Genomic DNA, 22415 nt, shown 5'->3' with positions numbered 1-22415 from the left:
CATCGGAAGTCAACCGCCTACCATCCACAAACCAACAGATTAACAGAACGCCTAAACAAAACAATTGAAGACATGCTCTCCATGTACGTGGATGTTGAACAGAAAAATTGGGACGACATCTTTCCTTATATCACCTTTGCATATAACACGGCGAAATAAGAGACGACGCGTATGACTCCATTCACCCTTGTTCATGGGCGGGATGTACAAACGATGTTGGATGCGATTCTTCCACACGACTTTGACGACACTGATACGGACGCCGATGTGTTTACGCAACGCGCAGAAGAGGCTCGGCAGCTCGCACGCTTGCGGATCTGCCAGCAGCAAGACTACGACGCAGGGCGCTATGATCTTAACCGTCGAATGGTCATCTATGACGTCGGCGACAGAGTGTGGGTTTGGACACCCATACGGAAACGAGGCCTCTCCGAGAAGTTGTTAGAACGATACTTCGGACCATATCGAGTATTGCGCCGACTCATTGATGTCACGTACGAGGTCGTCCCCGATAGTCCCAGTTGTACGCGGCGCCGCACGCATTGTTCTGAACTTGTGCACGTTGTCCGCATGAAGCCGTATGTGAGCGAATAACTATGCCAGAGACTCTTACTTCCTCGAGTGACATTACTAGTTTAGCATCGGGGCGATGCTCTTTTAGGGAGGGACAAATGACGCGTGTATTCTACTTAGAACACAACGGCGATGGGGGCATTAACGGACTCCGTCTAGTGGGTGGCTGAGATTGGGTGAGGACGAAGAAGACGTGCGTCGGTTCCGTTTGTTTTTGAACAGGCTGTACTGTTGTTCTGGACAGTCTCCCTGTCTTCTGTCCACGTCTTACCGCGACAATATTGTTACGTAGGAAGGTTTAGTGGTCGTGCTATGGTGGCGAAATTTTTCACGAAACGGCGGAAGTACGAACAAAGGCCAATTAAGCTGCGCAAATCCTTGATACACTTCGGAACAGGGAAGTGCGTAACAGCATAGATCTTGCCTGGATCCGGTTGCACTCTGCTCGCGTCAACGAGATGTCCAAGGATGGTAATCTGGCTACGGCCGAATTGGCACTTCGATGCGTTGAGTTGCAGACCGGCTCGACGAAAAACGTCCGGGACTGCTGAGAGGCGCTCGAGGTGCGTAGCGAGCGTTGGGGAGAATACTATAACGTCGTCCAAGTAGCACAGGCCCGTGGGCCATTTGAAACCGTGAAGCAGGGAGTCCATCATGCATTCAAAAGTGGCAGGGACGTTTACATATACCGAACAGCATCACTTTGAATTGATAAAGACCGTCGGGTGTTACAAAAGCAGTCTTCTCGCGGTCGAGATCGCCCATGGCAATCTGCCAGTAGCGGGAGCGAAGGTGAATAGAGGAGAAATAGCGAGCACCGTGGAGGCAGTCAAGGGCATCATCAATCCGAGGTAGGGGATACACGTCCTTTTTGGTAACCCTGTTAAGGTGCCGATAATCCACGCAAGAGCGCCATGAGCCATCCTTCTTTTTGACCAGTGCAACAGGTGACGCCTATGGACTACATGATGGTTCAATAATGTTCTTGGCAAGCATTTTGCGAACTTCTGCGTGAATAGCTTGACGCTCAGCCGGTGACACGATACGGGCGGCGATGAATAGGAGGGGCATCTCCGGTATTAATACGATGTTTAACAGCTGTAGTTTAGACCAAAGGACGATAGTTAAAGTAAAAAATATCGTGGTAGGAAAACAGAACACGGTAGAGCTCACCAGCGTGCTCGGACGGCAAGTCGGGCGCAATCATTTTCTGTAAGTCGGCGATGGTACAAGTTGCCGATTGCGATGGTAGAGGAGGATCGGATGAATTGTCGTCTATTGCAATAGATGCTACTGAGTGATCCTCGAAGGAGCAAAGCTGGGCCCGAGACATCCCGCGTGGTAGCACTTGTGTCGTCAAGCCAAAATTGACCACTGGCAGGCAGACGCAATTCGCCGTAATAGATAAAACTGTATGAGGTACTGTGATACCGTGTGTAAGGAGCACGTCTTGCATAGGAGCCGCGATGTAGTGACCGTCGGGGACTTGTGGGGATGGCACTAAGTCAACGTAAGTCAGTGCCGAAGGTGGCAAGCGAACGAAGTCTACGGAAATGAGGCGACTGGTGTGTGGTTCAGCGGGATCCAGAACAGGCAGGTCAAGGCGGAGAGTACTGGTGGAACAATCGATGAGAGCAGAATGTGCGGAGAGGAAGACTAAGCCGTGGATGGTGTCATGGGGACAGTGGGCGATGGCTGAATTATGTGACTGCGATGTGTGAACCAATTACGGGGGCTGTTCCGCCGTCGGCGACACGGACAACAGGCGTCGTGGCGGACGGGATTATTTTCTTCAGGTGGTTACGAAGGTCAGCGCTCATTACCAACAAATGCGCCCCAGTGTCTATAAGAGCAGATAAAAAAAACACCGTCGACTTGCACGTCAAGAAGGTTCAGATGAGTGGGCAACGTCAGTAGAGGATTTGGCGGCGTAGGGAGCAATGCAGCGTCACCTCGAGGCGCTGCATCGTCTAGTTTTCCGGCTGGGAGCGGCGTCCGAAGGGAGTCGGCGAATAGGAGCGACAGGGCTGGGGAGAGCGAGATTGTCGTCATAGGGGCGAAGGCGAATGAGAATAGGGGCGGTTCGGCGCAGGAGAACCAGTGGCGGCATTATCAGAGCGCGCGGCATAGGGACGAGAAGGGCCACCTGGGGGGCGAGAGTAGGCAGTACAAATAGACCGGGTCAGGGAACTCCAGCGACTGCGACAGTGCTGAGAAATGTGCCCGATTCAACGGCAGTGAAAACTAATGGGCTTTTGGTCAGCAGTGCGCCATTCAGATGGGTTGCGGAAACGTGGTGGGTAATAGGATGCGGGACGGGGTGGAATCGAAGAAGCCGGGTGGGTATCAGGGCTATGGGCCGAACAGATGGTGTGAAGACCCATGTTTGCGAACTCCTGGCGGACAACTGCGTGGATCAGGAAAACCGGGACTGCAGGTGCGTTGGAGGAGATGGAGTCGAAGGCAGCCGGATAGGCGGCCTCAATCTGACGCCGGACGGACGATCCTGGTAATATCGCCAGTGTTGTTGGGACGAGGAGCGTCGGCACAGGAAGATGTCGCTGGGGTGTTGGGCACATGGGCAAACTGCTGGTCGATACGTCGGCTTTTAGCGAGTTCCAGGCGGCATCACTCTTTCATAACTGCATCCACCGTCGCCACGTTGTTGCAAACGAGCAAGTTGAAGGCATCATCGGCAATGCCTCTGAGGATGTGGGAAACCTTGTCTGACTCAGTCGTATGTGCGTCAACTTTGCGGCACAGAGCCAAGACGTCCTAAATGTACGTGACGTGGTGCTCTGTTGGCGTCTGCACATGGCCGGATAACGCCTTTTGCGTGGCAAGTTGGTCACCGTAGGGGTTGCCGAACAAGTCTCGGAGCTTTTGCTTAAGCGAATCCCAACTAGTGAGCTCATCTTCTTGCGTCCGAAAGCAAACTCGAGGTGTACCACCGAGGTAAAAGACTACATTGGCGAGCATGATAGTAGGGTCCCACCGGTTACTGCGGCTGACGTGTTCGTACAGGCTGATCCAGTCCTCGACGTCTTCCCCATCTTTGTCCAAGAATACGCCAGCATCACGAGGAGTGGGGAGAGCGATGTAGGTCGTCGAAGTGCCTGCAGGTGGCGGAGCCGGCTGAGTCGAGTTGTCATCGCCGGGAGCCATGAAGGAAGGCTCGACGTACCGTCCACTGCAAAGCACCGTGACAAGGTACAGGGAACGTCCACCTCCGCCAGATATGTTACGTAGGAAGACGCAGACGAAAAGCTATATACATGTTTACAAGGAAATACGCCGCACTTGGCCAAGAGGCAACAGCCCGCGCTAGCTTCTAATCGTTGTCGTCGTCTTCCCACTGCTCGCCTCTTCGTCGTCGCCAATACTGTTCCGTAGCAACATTATACACTGGTGTCAGGCTCGGCCCACCAAGTCCGCTCACTGCGCACAGTTTGATTACACAGTCTCTGGGATCGGCCTAATTAACTTAGCAAGACAGCCATCCCCGCAAAGTTGGGGGAAGGGCCAAAGAAAGCTGCCTTCAATTATACTGGCTCGCACATTGCTCCCGAATCTACTACAATGCAGCCAAAAATGGCTGGTGAGAAGTCCCATAGGTGTGAACAGCTGAACGTACCGATGTTCGATACTGTTCGCGGCTGCCACTATCAACTGCCAACACTGACACTTCCACATCCTTGTGGCTGTGATATACAAGATGGTCATGCCTGGTGACTTTCTCTTCCATCTCTCACCATCGAACACAAGAGATGGCTAGTTGCACAATTTTGTGCATTGTCTTGTGTGTATTTCTCCATATAATAATTGTTATGTTCTGGATCATATTCTATTTAACTGCAACTAATTTGGGCAAAATTCTGAAAACTCGAATTACAGTAGAATCTTGGTAAACAGAAATCACTTAAACGGAATTGCTACTTAAACAGAACAACAGCCTCTAAATTGGTTGGTTTTGTATTTGAGTATAGCAAAAAACTTTCCTTATTTAGAACCAACATATTTGAAATTCTGCAAATGGAACAACAGAAGTACCCTCTGAAAGATTTTTCAGAAAGAGAAAAGAAGGCGGGACCTAAGGTATATTTTTTTCAACACACGTCTTTTACCCAGAGAGCCATCATTAAAAAGTGGTAGCATAGACTCAAGCAGGCAAAATCTGATTGATTTTTAAGGCGTAGCATCTATAGACCTAGATAGCTTCGTGGCACTGCCACTCGACTCACAGACAACCAAAATAGGGACAACCGAAATTTCGGATGCCTTACAGCATCCCGTTCAATAATCTTGACTTCCTCTGCATGACTGCATGTTCTTTGGCTGATTAAAGCAGTAAGAGCTGTTCTTGTTTTGATACATCGCTGGTTTTGAAGCATAGTCAATCCAGCAGCCGTCAATTGCGGCCAAACTTTGGGACAAATTAGCTACAACATTCACTTCGTTATGCTAAACATATCTCACAGTGTTAAGAGGGCATGGGGCATATAGTATATACACCTCTGCACATCTTTCTCAGCAAATGAAACCCCTGTTAAATGGGCCACATTTCTCCAGTCCCCTGAGGTTCCATTAAACGAGATTGCACTCTAATGTAAGTAAGCCACATAGTATGCTGCATTTTATTCCAACAGAACAGAGCAAAGCAGTGCTTCACATAGAAGAACACATTTCTGTGGGCAAGCAAGGTCTTGGGAGCGGAGCACTAGTGCATTTTTTTCTCAAATTCTGACAACTGCATGTAAAGTATCATTATGTTTACCTTCGGCTACAAATAGGCCAATAAGTTCATAACCATAAATTGCAAGGCCAATTAAAAGTTGCTGCCACATTTTTACACAAAACAATGCACCGACTGTTACCTAACAAGTTAATAGGCAATAAAGAACTTTCCGTTCAACAAAGTGCGAGTTCAGCATGCTATACAGTATCAAATTCATGCACCATTTGATACCTGTGTCCCTTAGATACGTTCCTTAAATAAAGTAACCGACGAGTTGGCTAGCTATATGGCTTTGGACTGATGAAACGTTTTGTTTAAACTGCTAGTATAAATTTAGATGCTACTTGTAAGCACATGACAAAACAATATGTATTTGTTTATACATCATAAAATCTTGGTCTCATTTTAAATTGTTAAACAACTACATTCAAACCTTGTTCAAATTCAAATTCATTCAAATTACTTTGTTACATCCATTATTTATATTTACTGCAATATATCCCCAATGGGGTGCGCAAATGTAAACGTGAAAATAAGAAGACGGCTTGCAGGCTCACGAAACTGCTGCATGGCCACACGTGATAAAATTTGAAAAAAGAAAGAGAATCCTTGGCGTGTGCAACACACGACTTCTTGAGCGCAGCTACACGTGGTGGTGGGAAGTAATACTGTTGCTCGACAGTGTATTAGACCAATAGAATCTCTGAAACCAATAATTTATTGGTTTCAGAGATGAATCTAGTTCATTATATTCAATGGGAGGACAATTTCATTTTGATAAAACAAGCTTTTATATTCAGTTGAACCTCTATATAACAAAGCCGGCAAAATAGGTAATTTTCTTCGTTAGGTCGAAACTTCCTTCTTTTGAAATTCGATCTTTTATGCAAATAAGCACATTCGCCAATCGATTTTCCTTACATGAAAAGGGGCCGCAGAATTTTTCAAGTTATCGGGCAATCGAAAAGAGCAAATTTGGATGAGAAAACAATTCATTTTGATGAACTTGGGAGTCCGCGACGAATGATACAGTTTCATGCCACGTGTATCGACAACATCTTCTCGGTGGTACGAATTAAGTGAAGCCAGTCATGCTTTCACATGCACTCCGCCACCGCGGCTGATAGCGTCGCCTGCACTGGCACGACGCTATCAGGAAAAGCGCTGGCAGCAGGGAGCAAATGCTTCGTCTGCCTCTCGGTCCGACTAAAGTCCCTAGATAGGCTTTTGCCAAGTAGCGACAAGCTCCTCGGCGCTCCACGCTTTCCCTTGCGGCTCGCATCGGCTGTCATGTTCTTCCGCTCCGGCGGCGCGGTTGTACGCGCTGTATGCACATGAATGGTATGCATTTGCAGTCACGGCTTTGCTGTGAGAGGCAGTAAAGAAACGTGGCAAATGAGTTAGGTACTAACAAGAAGGGAAACGTGCCAGCAATGCGTTCCAGCTATTATTTACATGCTGTTTTGTCGTAGACTGTTCGAGCGGTGAAACTGCGTAGTGGTAGTGCGGCTCCCTAGTTCGCGAGAGAAGAGTGCAGGCGCGCATCTTTGTATATGGAGAGTGTTATCGTAGATGTTTCGATCAGTCGCTCGTGCATAGTACAGTTCAGAACTGTGCCTACAGCTTTGTATGTAAAGTTTGTTATTGCACATGCTTGCAACGGTCACTCGCCCGTGGTACAATTCAGAACTGTACCTGAACACTCGTGTGCAAGCGGTGCAAACTTATTCTTGTACTTAGTAAACAGTGCGCATTGCTCTTCCCTGTCCTTGCTTGCCATCCCCAGTTCCTCCCCTTGCCATCTTCTCCCTATCCATTTTATTTCAGCTAGTCACAGCTTGTGTTCGCAAAACCGGCGGCGTCTTTTCCTTTCATTTTGTACAGTAATAAAACCACTACCGTATCTCCTGCATGTTGCTGTTTAAATATTCAGCAACAACTCAACTAAGCGATTTTAAACCTTTCAGGGTCAATGACGTAAATTTATGGCACCGCGAACGCATCCAAAATGCTCGATGCCGTATATTTACGGCGCCATCTGTATGTCTAAAAAGCGCACCAATTTCCTAACGTTTTCTTTCCTGGCGTGTCTTGCCACGATGTGGGAATACAGGGAATGTTTTTCTTGCGCCTCCCTCTCTTGGTTTTCGTTGCATGGTTTGTTTTAGAGATAGCTTGTTTGCTCCAGTGTTTCTAAAACACCACCACTCGCGCATCAGCGCACGGGCGGATGGCATTTAGTTTGAGTTTTGTTCCACGGGCGATTTCAACATCTTGAGCTCGCAAAACTGATGGCTATCTCGTTACTAATCACTCAAAGGGCGACCGCCTGTTACTCGCTCGTTTATTGCTCACAGGGCTGCGCATACGAAGGATATCCCCGTGCATGCGTTTCCTTTTCTGTATTATTTTTTTTTTAGACTCGCGACAACTAATCGCCTCTGGTTGACCATAAGATGAAGATTAGTGGAAGTTCATCAAACGTTTTGCTTTTTTTACGGGCAGAGAACCGCACAGTTTTCTTGAGTGCGCTCACCTATGCAGTTCGTTTATGCTATGGACGTAAATATTAGTTAAGAGCAGGAACATTTGAGACTTGCAAAAAAGTTTCCTGTGTGCGCATTTTCTAAGCCTTCAACTATGTGTATAACAATCCATCAAACTTTTTATTCTTATAAGTTTATCTCCTTTCTTTATTGTTGTTATTTATTAATAAACGGTACATATATACCAGCGCAAAACATATTTTTCTCACTTTACGATCAACCTAAAAGAATTACAGTAAATTTTTTTCGAGATAGGTTCCGCTGAAGAATTTAAATCGGCAATAAAAGAAATCGACCCTGGGCGGTCGCACGTGGCAAAAAATATCGACCCTGAAAGGGTTAAGTGGGATGTCGCACTGCGCAGTTACGCGTCATTCGTGCTCAGTAACAAACCCACGATCACAAAGCCAAATGTGCCGTTCATAGCCGAATCTGGTTAGCACTATTCAGACTGATGCTGGGCTTTTCGAAATTTGCATTGCGCCCGCAGTTGAGCTATCTGTGCCTATAAGATGTGTAAATCATTGTCTTGAGGCGAACAATGAAACATTGCAGCAGCAGGCAGCAAGAAGCGTGTGGAAAGGTACACTGGCTTCCAGGTAACAGCGACATATATACAGAAGTCACCTTCGCTAAAAATCTGTAGCCAATACAACTGCACAAGCAAGAAAGCAAGCGTGCTAGCGCCGTCGAACTCAGCAGCCGGAATGGCCCAGGAAGAACATGGCGGAGGGAAGCGGCTCCCAGTCGGGAGTGGGCGCTGTCCAATAAAGTACGTTGGCAGCGCTGCAAACGTTTTTGGTACTTAGCTTTTAAAGCTCATAAAGGAACTTTAGGTCCAACGGGTCACTGAAACTCGAGATTACGCAACCTCCAATCCTAATGCACGGTTAGACAGCTTGCATGGTGCGACGCCGTCTCGGCACGACCACTCCTTGCATATGCGGCAGATTATCTCTAAAGCTCGAAAGAAACTGCTTCGCTGAAATTTGGGTTCCGATTCTGCTCAAGCCTTCTGTACGTTTATCTTTATTTGTATTTTGTCTATTCCTTTTTAGTGTAAATTTATATTTTCCCCTCATGTTAGTTCCATGAACCTGACTTCTCATGCAGCTGGAACCCATTCACACTGCGCAGGCTTTTACCGTAGAGACCGACGCTTTACAAAGTACGGCTATACGTATATCAATGTGGTCGCCGCTGTAGCCTCTAATGATGTGCGCTACGTTTTGTTGCGCTTTTCAACATCCTGCTGTTCTTTTTTCGTGAACAATATAGCGAATGCAGTTACCACCGGTGTCCTATCATAAATTAGTGAGAGTGCAGGTTGTACTGACGCTTGCAGTGGCATAGCGGCGGCGACGCACGAGTAACCCGAAAATATTCTATTACTACTCTGCATCTTCTATAAGTTAGCCGAATCAGTAACTATTCCTCGCAAAGTCATCTTGTGTCCTTTTCTGATTCATTATTTGGCGCCCTGATGAATCTCGTCATGCATACAATTATTGCATTCTGCCGGTAGTAACTTATGCAGCTCAAACATTGAGAACAGCAAAGACGCTTGGGATAAAGCTAAGTACCACGCGACAGGCGATGGGACGAATAGGTATAGGTAAGCAGTAGCGAAAGGGTGCATCTGCGATTGTATCGAAGCAGTAGAGCTTGGTGAGCTGTGCAAAGCGGAGAGCAGACGACAGCCGGTCAGTTAAGAGGGCAAATGGCACAAAGATGCAGTCGAGGACAACAGAGGCTGGGAAGTGGCATGAAGAGCGAAGGCAATTGCAAATCGCTGGGAAAGGCATTTCTGCCACAGTGGATGTAAAGTGTCTCGGTGATCACGAAAAAGAGCAGCGGGAACCAATCAACCCTATTTTCTTTTGTCACACCCTAGGTCAGCAAAAAAGAAATTCACTCAGACTATCAAAACAAAATTTTATTTTGATAGCAATTATATGGGCACTTCAAGCGCACTTCCGCCGTCGGCGTCGCACTGAGGTTCCGTATAAAGCCCAAGGGCGATAACACTGTCTCCGCGCATCCTGCGTGTGCGAGTGAAGGCGTGCGAGAGGAGCTGACGACCACTGCTCCGTCTCGCGCGACAGAGACGAACACGCGCCGTCGTACGCACCCGGGACGAGCGGAGAGAGGGGCGGGCGGCATTTCGACTGCAACTGTGCATTCGGCGACTGCGCCCGGTCTCCCGGCCGTATCTTAAGAGTGATATGGGTTGAGGCAGAGTCTAGGTGCATCAGCAGCTCCTAGCGTTGTGCGAGCTGTGTGTTTTCGGCACTTTTTGTTGAAGCCATAGGCAGCACGAATGTCCCTTCGCTAGCTGCTGCTGCGGCGCTTCCTTACGCCAGCGTTTCGACAGCGACTTTCCGCTGTCATCGAGTCAGATTTGTTCGTGTTTTCTTGTGCGCGTGTGACGCCATGCTTGTCAATTTCGTAGTGTGCCTTTGTGTACAAGTGCATAAGGCCGATAAAACTACTATCCTTCCTTCTTATAGCTGTGCACTAATGTGCTGTCGCAATCGACGCTTCGTCCTTCGGGCAGAACTGCGACTTCCTCGCTCAGGGCTCACTCAGACCCACCAAAATTCTACCCAAGCGGGCGCACTCGCACTAGCTAGAACTCTAGTCAAACGGGCTCACTCCGACTGAAACTCACCACACACACTCAGTTGGCCTGACTAGGACTCGGAGTCACCAAATTTTAGTCAGCCAGGCTCACTCAATCTAAATGTCACCAAAATTCGAGTCAGTTCGCCTCACTCGCACTGAAACTATCCAAAATTCTAGTTAGCTGTGCTTACTCAGACTCGGAGTCACCAAAATTGTAGTAAGCCGGGTTCAATTCGATAAAAGTCACCAAAATTCTATTCAGCTGAACTCACTCGGACTTGGAGTCACGAAACTTTAGTCAAGCGGGCTCACTAGATCTGAAAGTCACTTAAATACTGCACAGCTGGGCACACTTGGAGTCAGAGTCATCAGAATTTAGTCGGGCAAGCTCACTCAGACACAGTCACCAAAATCGGTTTGACTCCGACTGAAGCTCAACAAATTTCTACTCAGTTGGGCTCACATGGACTCGGAGTGACCAAAATTTGATCAGCCAGGCTCACTAGGTCTAAAACTCGCCATAATCCTACTCGATCAGCCTCACTCGCACTGAAACTCGCCAAAATTCTGCTTAACTGGGCTCACTCAGACACAGAATCACAAAAATTCTGTTCAGCTGGGTTCACTCCCACTGAACATCACCAAATTTTTACTCAGTTGGTCTTACACTCAGACTCACCAAAATTCTTTGCAGCCGGGTTCACTCCGACTGAAGCTCAGCAAATGTCTACTCAGCTGGGCTCATTAAGACTCAGAGTCACCAAACTTTTAGTCAGCCGTGTTCACTCCGACTGAAACTCATTAAAATTCTACTCAGCTGGACTCACCGGGACTCGGTGTCACTAAAATTTAGTCCCGCGGACTCACTAAGTCTAAGACTCACCAAAATTTTAGTTAGCTGAGCCACTCAGACTCAGAGTCACCAAGTTCTGGTTAGCTTGGTTTACTCCGGCTTAAACTCACCAAATTTTTACCCAGCTGGGTTTACACTAATGTGGTGTTCCGGCGAAGAAGAAGACTGAAGACACAAGAACAGGAAGCGGAAGAAGAGAAGGAAGTGGTCAAGATAGATCCCTGTAAATAAATGAGTGTATTTTAACTCGTGTTTTATAACTAAGTCACAAAAATTCTATTCAGCTGGGCTCACGCACACTCCGAGTCACGAAAATTTAGTGAGGCAGGCTCACCAGGTCTAAATCTCGCCACAATTCCAGTAGGCCGGGTCCAGTAACACTGAAACTCGCCAAAATTCTAGTTAGCTGCGCTCACTCGGAGCCACCACAATTTGATCAGCGGGATTCACTCCGACTGAAGCTCACTAAAATTCTACTCAGCTAGGCCCACTCAGACTCGGAGTCCAAAACATTTTGTCAAACGTGCTCACTGACAATACGAGGACAAGCGCATTAGAAGCACCAGCGGCGGCTGCCGCACCCATATTTTCTCACCTCAACATTGTTTCAAATTTTCGCTGTAAACACCGTGTACATACATACAGAATATGCTTAAATATACACACAGCACAAAGTTTATTATATTTCTGATAAAAACTAAATTATGGGGCCTTACGTGCCAAAACCACTTTCTGATTATGAGGCACGCCGTAGTGGAGGACTCCGGAAATGTCGACCACCTGGGGTTCTTTAACGTGCACCTAAATCTAAGTACACGGGCGTTTTCGCCCCCATCGAAATGCGGCCGCCGTGGCCGGGATTTGATCCCGTGACCTCGTGCACAGCAGCCCAACACCATAGCCACTGAACAAACACGGAGGGTTATGTTTTTGATAGAGAAGGAGGTAGCCAATTACCAAATATTTCTAAAAATATGAATAGCCCGTCCCTCGAGAATGAATATGTTGCTGTATGTTCACCTTGCTTCAAATTTCATTGCGGGCTTTTTTGTCCCTGAAGAAAACCTGCCGACTTCGGTCACCCCTTCGGCATTTATCAACGGTGTGGGAAATGCACGTGAATGATATGTGTTTCAGTATTTCTTCTTTTTCTCGTAAGCAATACCAACGATTCATTAAAGAAGTCTTCTAATAATTTAGAACATTTATGAGGGATGGAAACATCTCCTATTCGCATGCAGAGGAGATAAATGAACACAGGGTGTAGCAACTATCATGCACCAAGATTTAAAGAAATAGCAATTGCTTTACTTGACGAAAGCCTCATGCGTGTTGTTTACAGTGGAGTGGAGTTACCGCCAGTAATTTTTTCGTTACTGAGATTTAATTAGATAACTATGACTAGTTATCTAACTCGAGAAGTGCTGTCCTAATTATCAAAATGTCAGTGAGCAATTAGCAGGCACCCCCAAATGACATTTAACTGCTGTATTTTCAGCGACGTACTAATTGGGTACTAATTTTTTTCGACTGATAAGTAAACCCCGCTAAATATGAAAAATACCATGTGCCGGCACTCCAACCCGCATCATAAAGCAGCGCCCTCGAACAGGCCTCCACTTAGTTGGTTATAACGAAACGAAGCAAAACATCGTGATCCAGCCTGTGCCTTCCCTGTCGCGCCCCGGCCGAAGTAACGCGTCGCGTTTGGTGTTGGAAACAAGTTGCGATATCTGGTGTCCTAGCGTAGACAAAGTGCATGGATGGTCCTTTTTTTTTTTTGCGACAGAACCTATCACCACAAAAGCGAATTGAAAACGTGAGTGCAAAAGTTTAAAGGTGCGTTTTGTTTCGTCCCAATCCCCAAGTCTTTCTTTAATGAGCAGAAGGCAAAGATCATCCTTACCATGGGAGCAGCAAATAGTAACAAGAGGAAGTCTGCATATATATCTGCGATGGAATCTTCCGCCGCTGTTACTGGAAGCTGCCGGTCTATCTCAGGTTTTCATAATTTATATATATATATATATATATAAATTATGAAAACCTGAGATATATATATATATATATATATATATATATATATATATATATAAATTATGAAAACCTGAGATAGACCGGCAGCTTCCAGTAACAGCGGCGGAAGATTCCATCGCAGATATATATATATATATATATACATATATATATATATGCAATCATTTACGTCATTTGCAATGGTGGTGCACGCATTGCACGTCCTTTATTTTTATTTTTCGTCAGCTGTCTTTACCGCTGATTCGTTGTGTTCTGCAATCGATTGCAGAAACCAAGTCGCCATTGCTCAGAAGACACAGGAAGGCAGCCGCCATCGCTCATTCATCGACGTATACCTTAGAGAAGCACAGAAGCGAGCAGCCTGCGTCGACAATAGCCTTACAAGTAAGACATTAGTTTGACGTTTCAAGCTATTAATGAGTCGGTGAAAGTGTGCTGCATGATCGTTCCAAAGTAAATATGATAACTTTTGCAAACGCAGAAAATAGGGTGAGCAAAATAAACCCTCAAACTTATGCAATAGCTTGCACTGAGCGCCATGCACTAAGTATTCATGTTCTACTGCATAACGTTCCATCCGCGTCGCTGCTGTCAACATTATGGAACACCAACTTACGCCCTTCGGCATCAGGGTGTTTCTGTGCTTCTGATGAGAAGAATTATACAGCGTGTTTCACTCAACCTGAGCCAAACTTTAAAAATTACAGTGACGTTTCACTTCGTTAACCCGTGTGACGCGCAAGCGAATGCGTGCTACAGCGCACACGACGCTATCGACCGTCTGGTGCGCCTATACGCCTGCACTGTCCGCATCTCAGATCGTATTCGAGACAAGTCTCACGTGGGCGCTCCATACGACCAGCCGTCGGAGTAGGACACTGCGTTGTCAACGTTCCCTTACTAAATTACTTAGCATGGTGCCAGCGCGCACAGGAAAACACGAACACTTCACACTCGATGCTCACACTCGATGGCAAAGAAACCCGCAAATACACGAAATATTGCGGCGCGACTGGTCGCTTTTTGGGCATTCGCATTTTGGGTGTATTCGCGGGCTTCTTTCACGCTCGCAAAAACACTTTTGTGTAGCACGTATTCAGGAAGATAAAGCTGTATCGGGAGTTTTATTGCGACAGCAATTATGTGGGCACTCTAGGCACATTTCTGCTGTCGGCATTGGGGTTCCGCACAAAGTCCAGACGCGCGAGGGTGAGCCGGCGATCGCGGCTCGATCTCGCACACGAAAGCCCGCCGTCTCCGTCACGCGCAAAGCTCCGTGGGGAGGGTAGATGGTTGGGCGCGTACTTCTCCGGGAGGCCTGTGTAAAACCCCTTGATAACTTGAAAGTAGCAACACTGTCCTCCCAGCTGTGCTTTCCTCCTCAATTCTCCTCGAACGCCGGGCGCGCGCTGCGCACGGCACGCTTTTTCTCCTGGGCTCCGGCGGACGGGCCGGATCATTCTATGGAGGCGCGTTATTTTGGGCCAGTTGTTCGTTCTTCCTACGCCCAACCGCTAATTGCCACGCAACTACTTCGGGATCCGATGAGTTAAGCTTCTCTACTCTTCTGCGCCGCTGAGCAGAAATTTCGCTCTCCTTCTCCATTGCTATACCACACTGGCAAACGCCCCCCTATATGTATACCCCCACTGATACCTATGCGCATGCGCACGAAATGAGAAGCGCTATTAAGAGGCTCCGGTGCAGCGTCGGACTTGGCTATTGCGCAACGGAGGCGCACAGCTGGGCACGCGCCGGCGCCAGTGATGTCTGCCGTGGCTATGACGTCACTCACTCACCAGAGCAGGATTGGCCACCCTGGTGCAGTACTTGGCCACAACCTCCTATATGAACACAACAATCAAACCCCGGCCCTCAGTCCCCAGCAGCTGCGAAGCAACTGACCACGGCGGCGGTCAGACCTGCGACGCTGCAGAGGGTGCTAAGAATCCCTGGCTCCGGACAGGCCGCCATTGGAATATGAACCTGGCAACGTTTAACGCAAGAACATTATCTAGTGAGGCGAGTCTAGCAGTGCTATTGGAAGAATTAGAGGGCAGTAAATGGGATATAATAGGGCTCAGTGAAGTTAGGAGGCCAAAAGAAGCATATACAGTGTTAAGGAGCGGGCACGTCCTGTGCTACCGGGGCCTAGCGGAGAGACGAGAACTAGGAGTCGGATTCCTGATTAATAAGAATATAGCTGGTAACATACAGGAATTCTATAGCATTAACGAGAGGGTGGCATGTCTTGTTGTGAAACTTAATAAGAGGTACAAAATGAAGGTTGTACAGGTCTACGCCCCTACATCCAGTCATGATGACCAGGAAGTCGAAAGCTTCTACGAAGACGTGGAATCGGCGATGGGTAGAGTGAAAACAAAATACACTATACTGATGGGCGATTTCAATGCCAAGGTAGGCAAGAAGCATGCTGGAGACAAGGCAGTGGGGGAATATGGCATAGGCACTAGGAATAGCAGGGGGGAGGTATTAGTAGAGTTTGCAGAACAGAATAATATGAGGATAATGAATACCTTCTTCCGCAAGCGGAATAACCGAAAGTGGACATGGAGGAGCCCGAACGGCGAGACTAGAAATGAAATAGATTTCATACTCTGCGCTAACCCTGGCATCATACAAGATGTGGACGTGCTCGGTAAGGTGCGCTGCAGTGACCACAGGATGGTAAGAACTCGAATTAGCCTAGACCTGAGGAGGGAACGGAGGAAACTGGTACATGAGAAGCCGATCAATGAGTTAGCGCTAAGAGGGAAAATAGAGGAATTCCAGATCAAGCTACAGAACAGGTATTCGGCTTTAAGCCACGAAGAGGATCTTAGTGTTGAAGCAATGAACGACAATCTTGTGGGCATCATTAAGGAGTGTGCAATAGAAGTCGGTGGTAACTTCGTTACACAGGATACCAGTAAGCTATCACAGGAGACGAAAGATCTGATCAAGAAACGTCAATGTATGAAAGCCTCTAACCCTACAGCTAGAATAGAACTGGCAGAACTTTCGAAGTTAATCAACAAGCGTAAGGCAGCTGACATAAGGAAGTATAATATGGATAGAATTGAACATGCTCTCAGGAACGGAGGAAGCCTAAAAGCAGTGAAGAAGAAACTAGGAATTGGCAAGAATCAGATGTATGCGCTAAGAGACAAAGCCGGCAATATCATTACTAATATGGATGAGATAGTTCAAGTGGCTGAGGAGTTCTATAGAGATTTATACAGTACGAGCGGCACCCACGATGATAATGGAAGAGAGAATAATCTAGAGGAATTCGATATCCCAGAAGTAACACCGGAAGAAGTAAAGAAAGCCTTGGGAGCTATGCAAAGGGGGAAGGCAGCTGGGGAGGATCAGGTAACAGCAGATTTGCTGAAGGATGGTGGGCAGATTGTTCTAGAAAAACTGGCCAGCCTCTATACGCAATGCCTCAAGACCTCGAGCGTACCGGAATCTTGGAAGAACGCTAACATAATCCTAATCCATAAGAAAGGCGACGCCAAAGACTTGAAAAATTATAGACCGATCAGCTTACTGTCCGTTGCCTACAAAGTATTTACTAAGGTAATTGCAAATAGAATCCGGAACACTTTAGACTTCCGTCAACCAAAGGACCAGGCAGGATTCCGTAAAGGCTACTCAACAATAGATCATATTCACACTATCAATCAGGTGATAGAGAAATGTGCGGAATATAACCAACCATTATATATAGCTTTCATTGATTACGAGAAAGCGTTTGATTCAGTCGAAACCTCAGCAGTCATGGAGGCATTGCGGAATCAGGGTGTAGACGAGCCGTATGTAAAAATACTGAAAGATATCTATAGCGGCTCCACAGCCACTGTACTCCTCCATAAAGAAAGCAACAAAATCCCAATAAAGAAAGGCGTCAGGCAGGGAGATACGATCTCTCCAATGCTATTCACAGCGTGTTTACAGGAGGTATTCAGAGACCTGGATTGGGAAGAATTGGGGATAAGAGTAAATGGAGAATACCTTAGTAACTTGCGCTTCGCTGATGATATTGCCTTGCTTAGTAACTCAGGGGACCAACTGCAATGCATGCTCACTGATCTGGAGAGGCAGAGCAGAAGGGTGGGACTAAAAATGAATCTGCAGAAAACTAAAGTAATGTTTAACAGTCTCGGAAGGGAACAGCAGTTTACGATAGGTAGCGAGGCACTGGAAGTGGTAAGAGAATACATCTACTTAGGACAGGTAGTGACTGCTGATCCAGATCATGAGAGTGAAATAATCAGAAGAATAAGAATGGGCTGGGGTGCGTTTGGCAGGCATTCGCAGATCATGAACAGCAGGTTGCCATTATCCCTCAAGAGAAAAGTGTATAACAGCTGTGTCTTACCAGTACTCACGTACGGGGCAGAAACCTGGAGGCTTACGAAAAGGGTTCTACTTAAATTGAGGACGACGCAACGAGCTATGGAAAGAAAAATGATAGGTGTAACGTTAAGGGATAAGAAAAGAGCAGATTGGGTGAGGGAACAAACGCGCGTTAATGACATCTTAGTTGAAATCAAGAAAAAGAAATGGGCATGGGCAGGACATGTAATGAGGAGGGAAGATAACCGATGGTCATTAAGGGTTACGGACTGGATTCCGAGGGAAGGGAAGCGTAGCAGGGGGCGACAGAAAGTTAGGTGGGCAGATGAGATTAGGAAGTTTGGAGGGTCAACATGGCCACAATTAGTACATGACCGGGGTAGTTGGAGAAGTATGGGAGAGGCCTTTGCCCTGCAGTGGGCGTAATCAGGCTGATGATGATGATGATGATGACTCCTCCGGAATGCGCAGACCGGCGAGGCGCGCGCGGCGGCGGCGCGCAAGCTGTGCGCCGTGTGACGTCACTGCTCTTCGCGCATGCGCAGCACGGCTCTCCAGGAGCCACTCGAAACTGCTCAACCACGGCCAGTGTAGCTCACGTTACAAAAACGGGGGCAAAACTGGTTGCCGCGGCGGTGGGACGCGCAAGGGGCGAGGAGGAGGCGAACCGGTCGCACAGCGGTGGCAGAGTTCGAAGTTAATGAGAGCAGCATTCCGGGCAAGTTGGTAATCCATTACTTAAATGATATTGCGCGACACTAAAAAACGACACGGACGTGAGAGAAGACGGCACACCAAGCGCAAACTTTCAACTAAGTTTATTGTGCCACTGCGTCAGTTTTATACATGGCAGGCAGCGTAGATCGCGCGTGCGCTTACAAGGAAATGAAGAGCGAAATCATGTAACATGGTTACGAGTCATGTGGTGCCGCGTCCAAGAAACTTAATTCTTTTTCTGTGAGAGCCAGAGACTGGAAGCTAACACACGTGTCGCCCAATTTCGCCAAGAAACCACCAGAGCCGTTTTTTACGTTGCTGCTGTGTTGGCGGAGCCGATCGTTGAGGCAACGCCCAGTTTGTCCGATATATTTCTTCCCGCATGAAAACGGGAGGTTGTACACCACCCGGTGGACACACTCGGACAAACTTTTTCCGGTGGTGCTTTCTGCACTTATCAGAAGGGACAGCATTTGGATCCGTCAGCCTGCAAAGCCTGCCGAGCTTGTTGGGAGCAGAAAAAACAACCCTTACATTCGCCCTTTGGGCAATCTTTTTCAAGTTGTGGGATATCCCGTGCATGTAAGGTATGACACTTACTTTACGGGGTGTGCCGGGAGGGGCATCTGCAACTGACTTCTGCGTACTGGATCGCGCTTCTCTTAAAATGCGTTCCGCGACAGACACTAGCACCACCCTAGGATATCCAGCCAAGGACAAACGTAAAGTTTGCGCTTCAAAGCTTACGTCCACAACATGACAGCAGGACTTGCTAAGGGCATTCTTGAAGCACAAACTGATAATGGCCCGCTTAACAAGCTTAGAATGTGCGGACGCATACGGCAGAAGTGGCTTGTTGGCTCGCGGCTCATACGACCAGCACGTGTGGTTGTCCTGAAAGTTCAAGCGAAGATCAAGAAAACGAAGAGACCTATCTACCGGCATCTCATGAGTGGTTTGAAGGGGGACTAAGCACTTCTGAAACGTTTCTAACGCTTTCTTAGCTTCCAGAATGAAGGCATCAGAAGAGCAGTCAATGAAAATTAAAAAGTTATCAACGTATCTAAATGTTTTAGAAGCTGCGGTGCCTTGCACTTGTGAAGAAATGTCACGGTCTAAACAGGATAAAAACAAGTCACTAAGAATGGAAGCAATGCAAGAGCCAATACAAACCCCGCTCTTCTGCAAAAAACATTGGTTATCCAAAGTGATAAAGGTGGAATTAAGATAGATCTGTAAAAGTTCTAAAAATTGACTGCAAGACATGCCGGCCTCATTCTGGAAGGAAACAGCACCATACTTATCAATACATTGCTCAACACAGGACAGTACGCTTCTATGCGGCAAGGAGTAATAAAGATCATTTACGTCAATAGAAAACGCCTGAAGACCACGGTCAGAGTGTGACTTCAGAAACTCAATCACAGTGTCTGAGCTCTTAACGAGAAAAGGGTCGCTGACAGGCAGGAGGCCCAACTTTTGTTGTAAGAACACCCCCAACGGCTTTTGCCAAGGATCAATTTCTGACACATTAACCCGTAACGGAACACCGGGTTTATGCGTTTTGGCACTGAAGAAAACTTGCAAACGGTCTCGCTTGCTGTTTTCAAAGGCCTTGGTTAATTTTTGCAGACTAAGTCTGTTGCACATGCGCTTTGCCACAGCCTTTACCTTAGCCAGCGACACCTCCCAATAACAGTTAAACGTGGCACTGATGGCTTCTAGAGCCTTGGTGTTAAAGTCTTCAGCAGGTAACACAGCAAAACCGCCTTCTTTATCGGCAGGAATTACACACTTAATTCTACCTTTATCACTTGGGATAACCAATGTTTTTTTTGCAGAAGAGCGGAGTTTGTATTGGCTCTTGCATTGCTCCCATTCTTAGTGACTTGTTTTTATCCTGTTTAGACCGTGACATTTCTTCACAAGTGCAAGGCACTGCAGCTTTTAAAACATTTAGATATGTTGATGACTTTTTAATTTTCATTGACTGCTCTTCTGGTGCCTTCATTCTGGAAGCTAAGAAAGCGTTAGAAACGTTTCAGAAGTGCTTAGTCCCCCTTCAAACCACTCATGAGATGCCGGTAGATAGGTCTCTTCGTTTTCTTGATCTTCGCTTGAACTTTCAGGACAACCACACGTGTTGGTCATGCCTCGGGCTCGATATCGCGGAAAGCGGCGGCCGTCCTCGGCAATGAGGGTGCCGTGGGTCATCACATCCTCAAATGGTTTCCAGCCCACCTGGGGGCCGACGTGCACCCCGACTTTCCCAACGCCAACGAGCTGGCACACGGACGCGCGCGAGGACTCACGCACCGCGGCGATCGTGGCGAGCGAAGTGGCGGGGAGGGAGGGGAGCACCGAGACCCGCTGCTCACCTTCAACGAAATAACAACGCATTATCAGCTGTCGAGGAGGACCTTCCCGCTCCCCCACGCTAAACTTACTAGACCACAGTCATCTATATTCAGAATGCTGCAAACAAGGTCGTTCCCCTCGAGAGGCAGAATGAGCCTTTATTCACCGGACGTAGAGCCGCAATGTCCGGATTGCGGCGAATCGTACTGCTCGCTATCGCACATGCTTTGGCAATGCTCCACGTTAAGCGGCACCGTGTTCAGCAAAGAAGAAGACTGGATGGACGCCCTGCGAAGCGACGACCACCAGACCCAGCTCCGGGCCGTCCAGAGGGCTCACGAAAGGGCGGAGGCTCACGGGCTTCCCGTCCCAACGTGGGTGCGGCCCGCGACCCCTGCCGACCACTAAACAAAAAGTGGGTGGGAAGGGGTTCCTCAGGACCCAATAAAGTTCTTTCCTCCTCCTCCCCGCTGCACATTCGTCCTGAGGATTACGAGTTCAAAGCCGACTTACTGAAGTCGTGTGGAGTGCCTTTCAAATCAATGCTTTCTCGTAGCGCTGTTCTGTCGGTCGTGCCTGCATTCTCCGAAGCGCCCGAACAACTGCAAGTCGAAGAAGAGGCGGTGAGTGCGGCATTTGGTTTTCACGAAGGAAAAGCTACAAATGGGTGCAAATATGTACAGCCATGACATACAGTTGCCGTCGAAGTAGTCCGCCACGACGCCGGCAGCGCGAGCCCTCAGCAGCAGGTCACGTTCATCGGTGCTTAAATCGCGTAAGTCGAGCCCAGCATCGCGAGCCAATGGGTCGTTGTCAGGGTCGTCCATTGCAATGAGCGTCGAAGTTGGCGTCATAAAATAAAGAACCAGCTCATCGCCGCGCGCAACTCTTGCGCTAGCCTCCATAGTTCCGCTTTCGCGCTGCTGTCGGCTCTGTCTTGGCTCTGTTGATGGCCGCGCGATTGCGTTTTGCGCAGAAAAGCCGTAGCGCCGTCTGCGGGCGCCGTATTATCACCGACGGCCAACGTCACTATGAGACCATGACGTCACCACTCCTCAATCGGAGGGCGGGTGATTTGAACTGCACTAGAGGTATGCGGGCGCTTCAGAAGGTGTTTTCTCTTCAAATAAGTCTCTTCTTCGCATGACGCAAGCGTTTCGAGTTTTCTGGGATGGTATTTCAACAGTCCACGTTGACTTAATATTATCCTTTAGTGTCCCTTTAAAATATGAATGGACTTCAGGCCCGTACGCCCGCGCGCGCCCTCTCGGGCCGCATTTTTACAATTGCTAGTAAGTACAGCGGGGCGGGGCGATTTTCGAGGCACTCGACCTTTCTGCGCAGACGCTATTAAGAGCGGATGCGAGAGAGAAAATCTGGGGGCTTTTTTTTTTTTTATTGCGATAAAGGCTTGCCCTTAAAGCATAATTCTTGGAGCGTATATGTGTATTATATGTGTGCTGTGAGGCCTGTGTTGTGTATGAATTGAAGCAGTGTTTTGTGGAATCTGTTGTCATGTATCCAGCGGTCATAGCTGGTTGTCACACTGTAGCGGAGGCCGGCTTGCAGTAGGAGACGCGAGCGTTCCGATTGTAAACCCGTACATGTC

The 22415-nt window shown here is 47.8% G+C and overlaps 1 protein-coding gene across 1 annotated transcript in view; it reads left to right on the top strand.

Annotated features, from left to right (window-relative positions):
* LOC126536039 (vitamin D 25-hydroxylase-like) overlaps positions 1–22415 on the top strand; it is a 91405-nt gene that overhangs the window by 20369 nt on the left and 48621 nt on the right. Inside the window, exon 5 of the mRNA XM_055073352.2 lies at positions 13638–13753. Coding sequence (XP_054929327.2) covers positions 13638–13753 — 116 coding nt within the window. The remainder of the gene's footprint in view (positions 1–13637; positions 13754–22415) is intronic.

The sequence above is a fragment of the Dermacentor andersoni genome, chromosome 4 (genome assembly GCF_023375885.2).
Source record: "Dermacentor andersoni chromosome 4, qqDerAnde1_hic_scaffold, whole genome shotgun sequence".
NCBI lineage: Eukaryota > Metazoa > Arthropoda > Arachnida > Ixodida > Ixodidae > Dermacentor > Dermacentor andersoni.
Note: the sequence above shows the minus strand (reverse complement) of the source record. Positions and strands in the feature narration are given on the sequence as shown.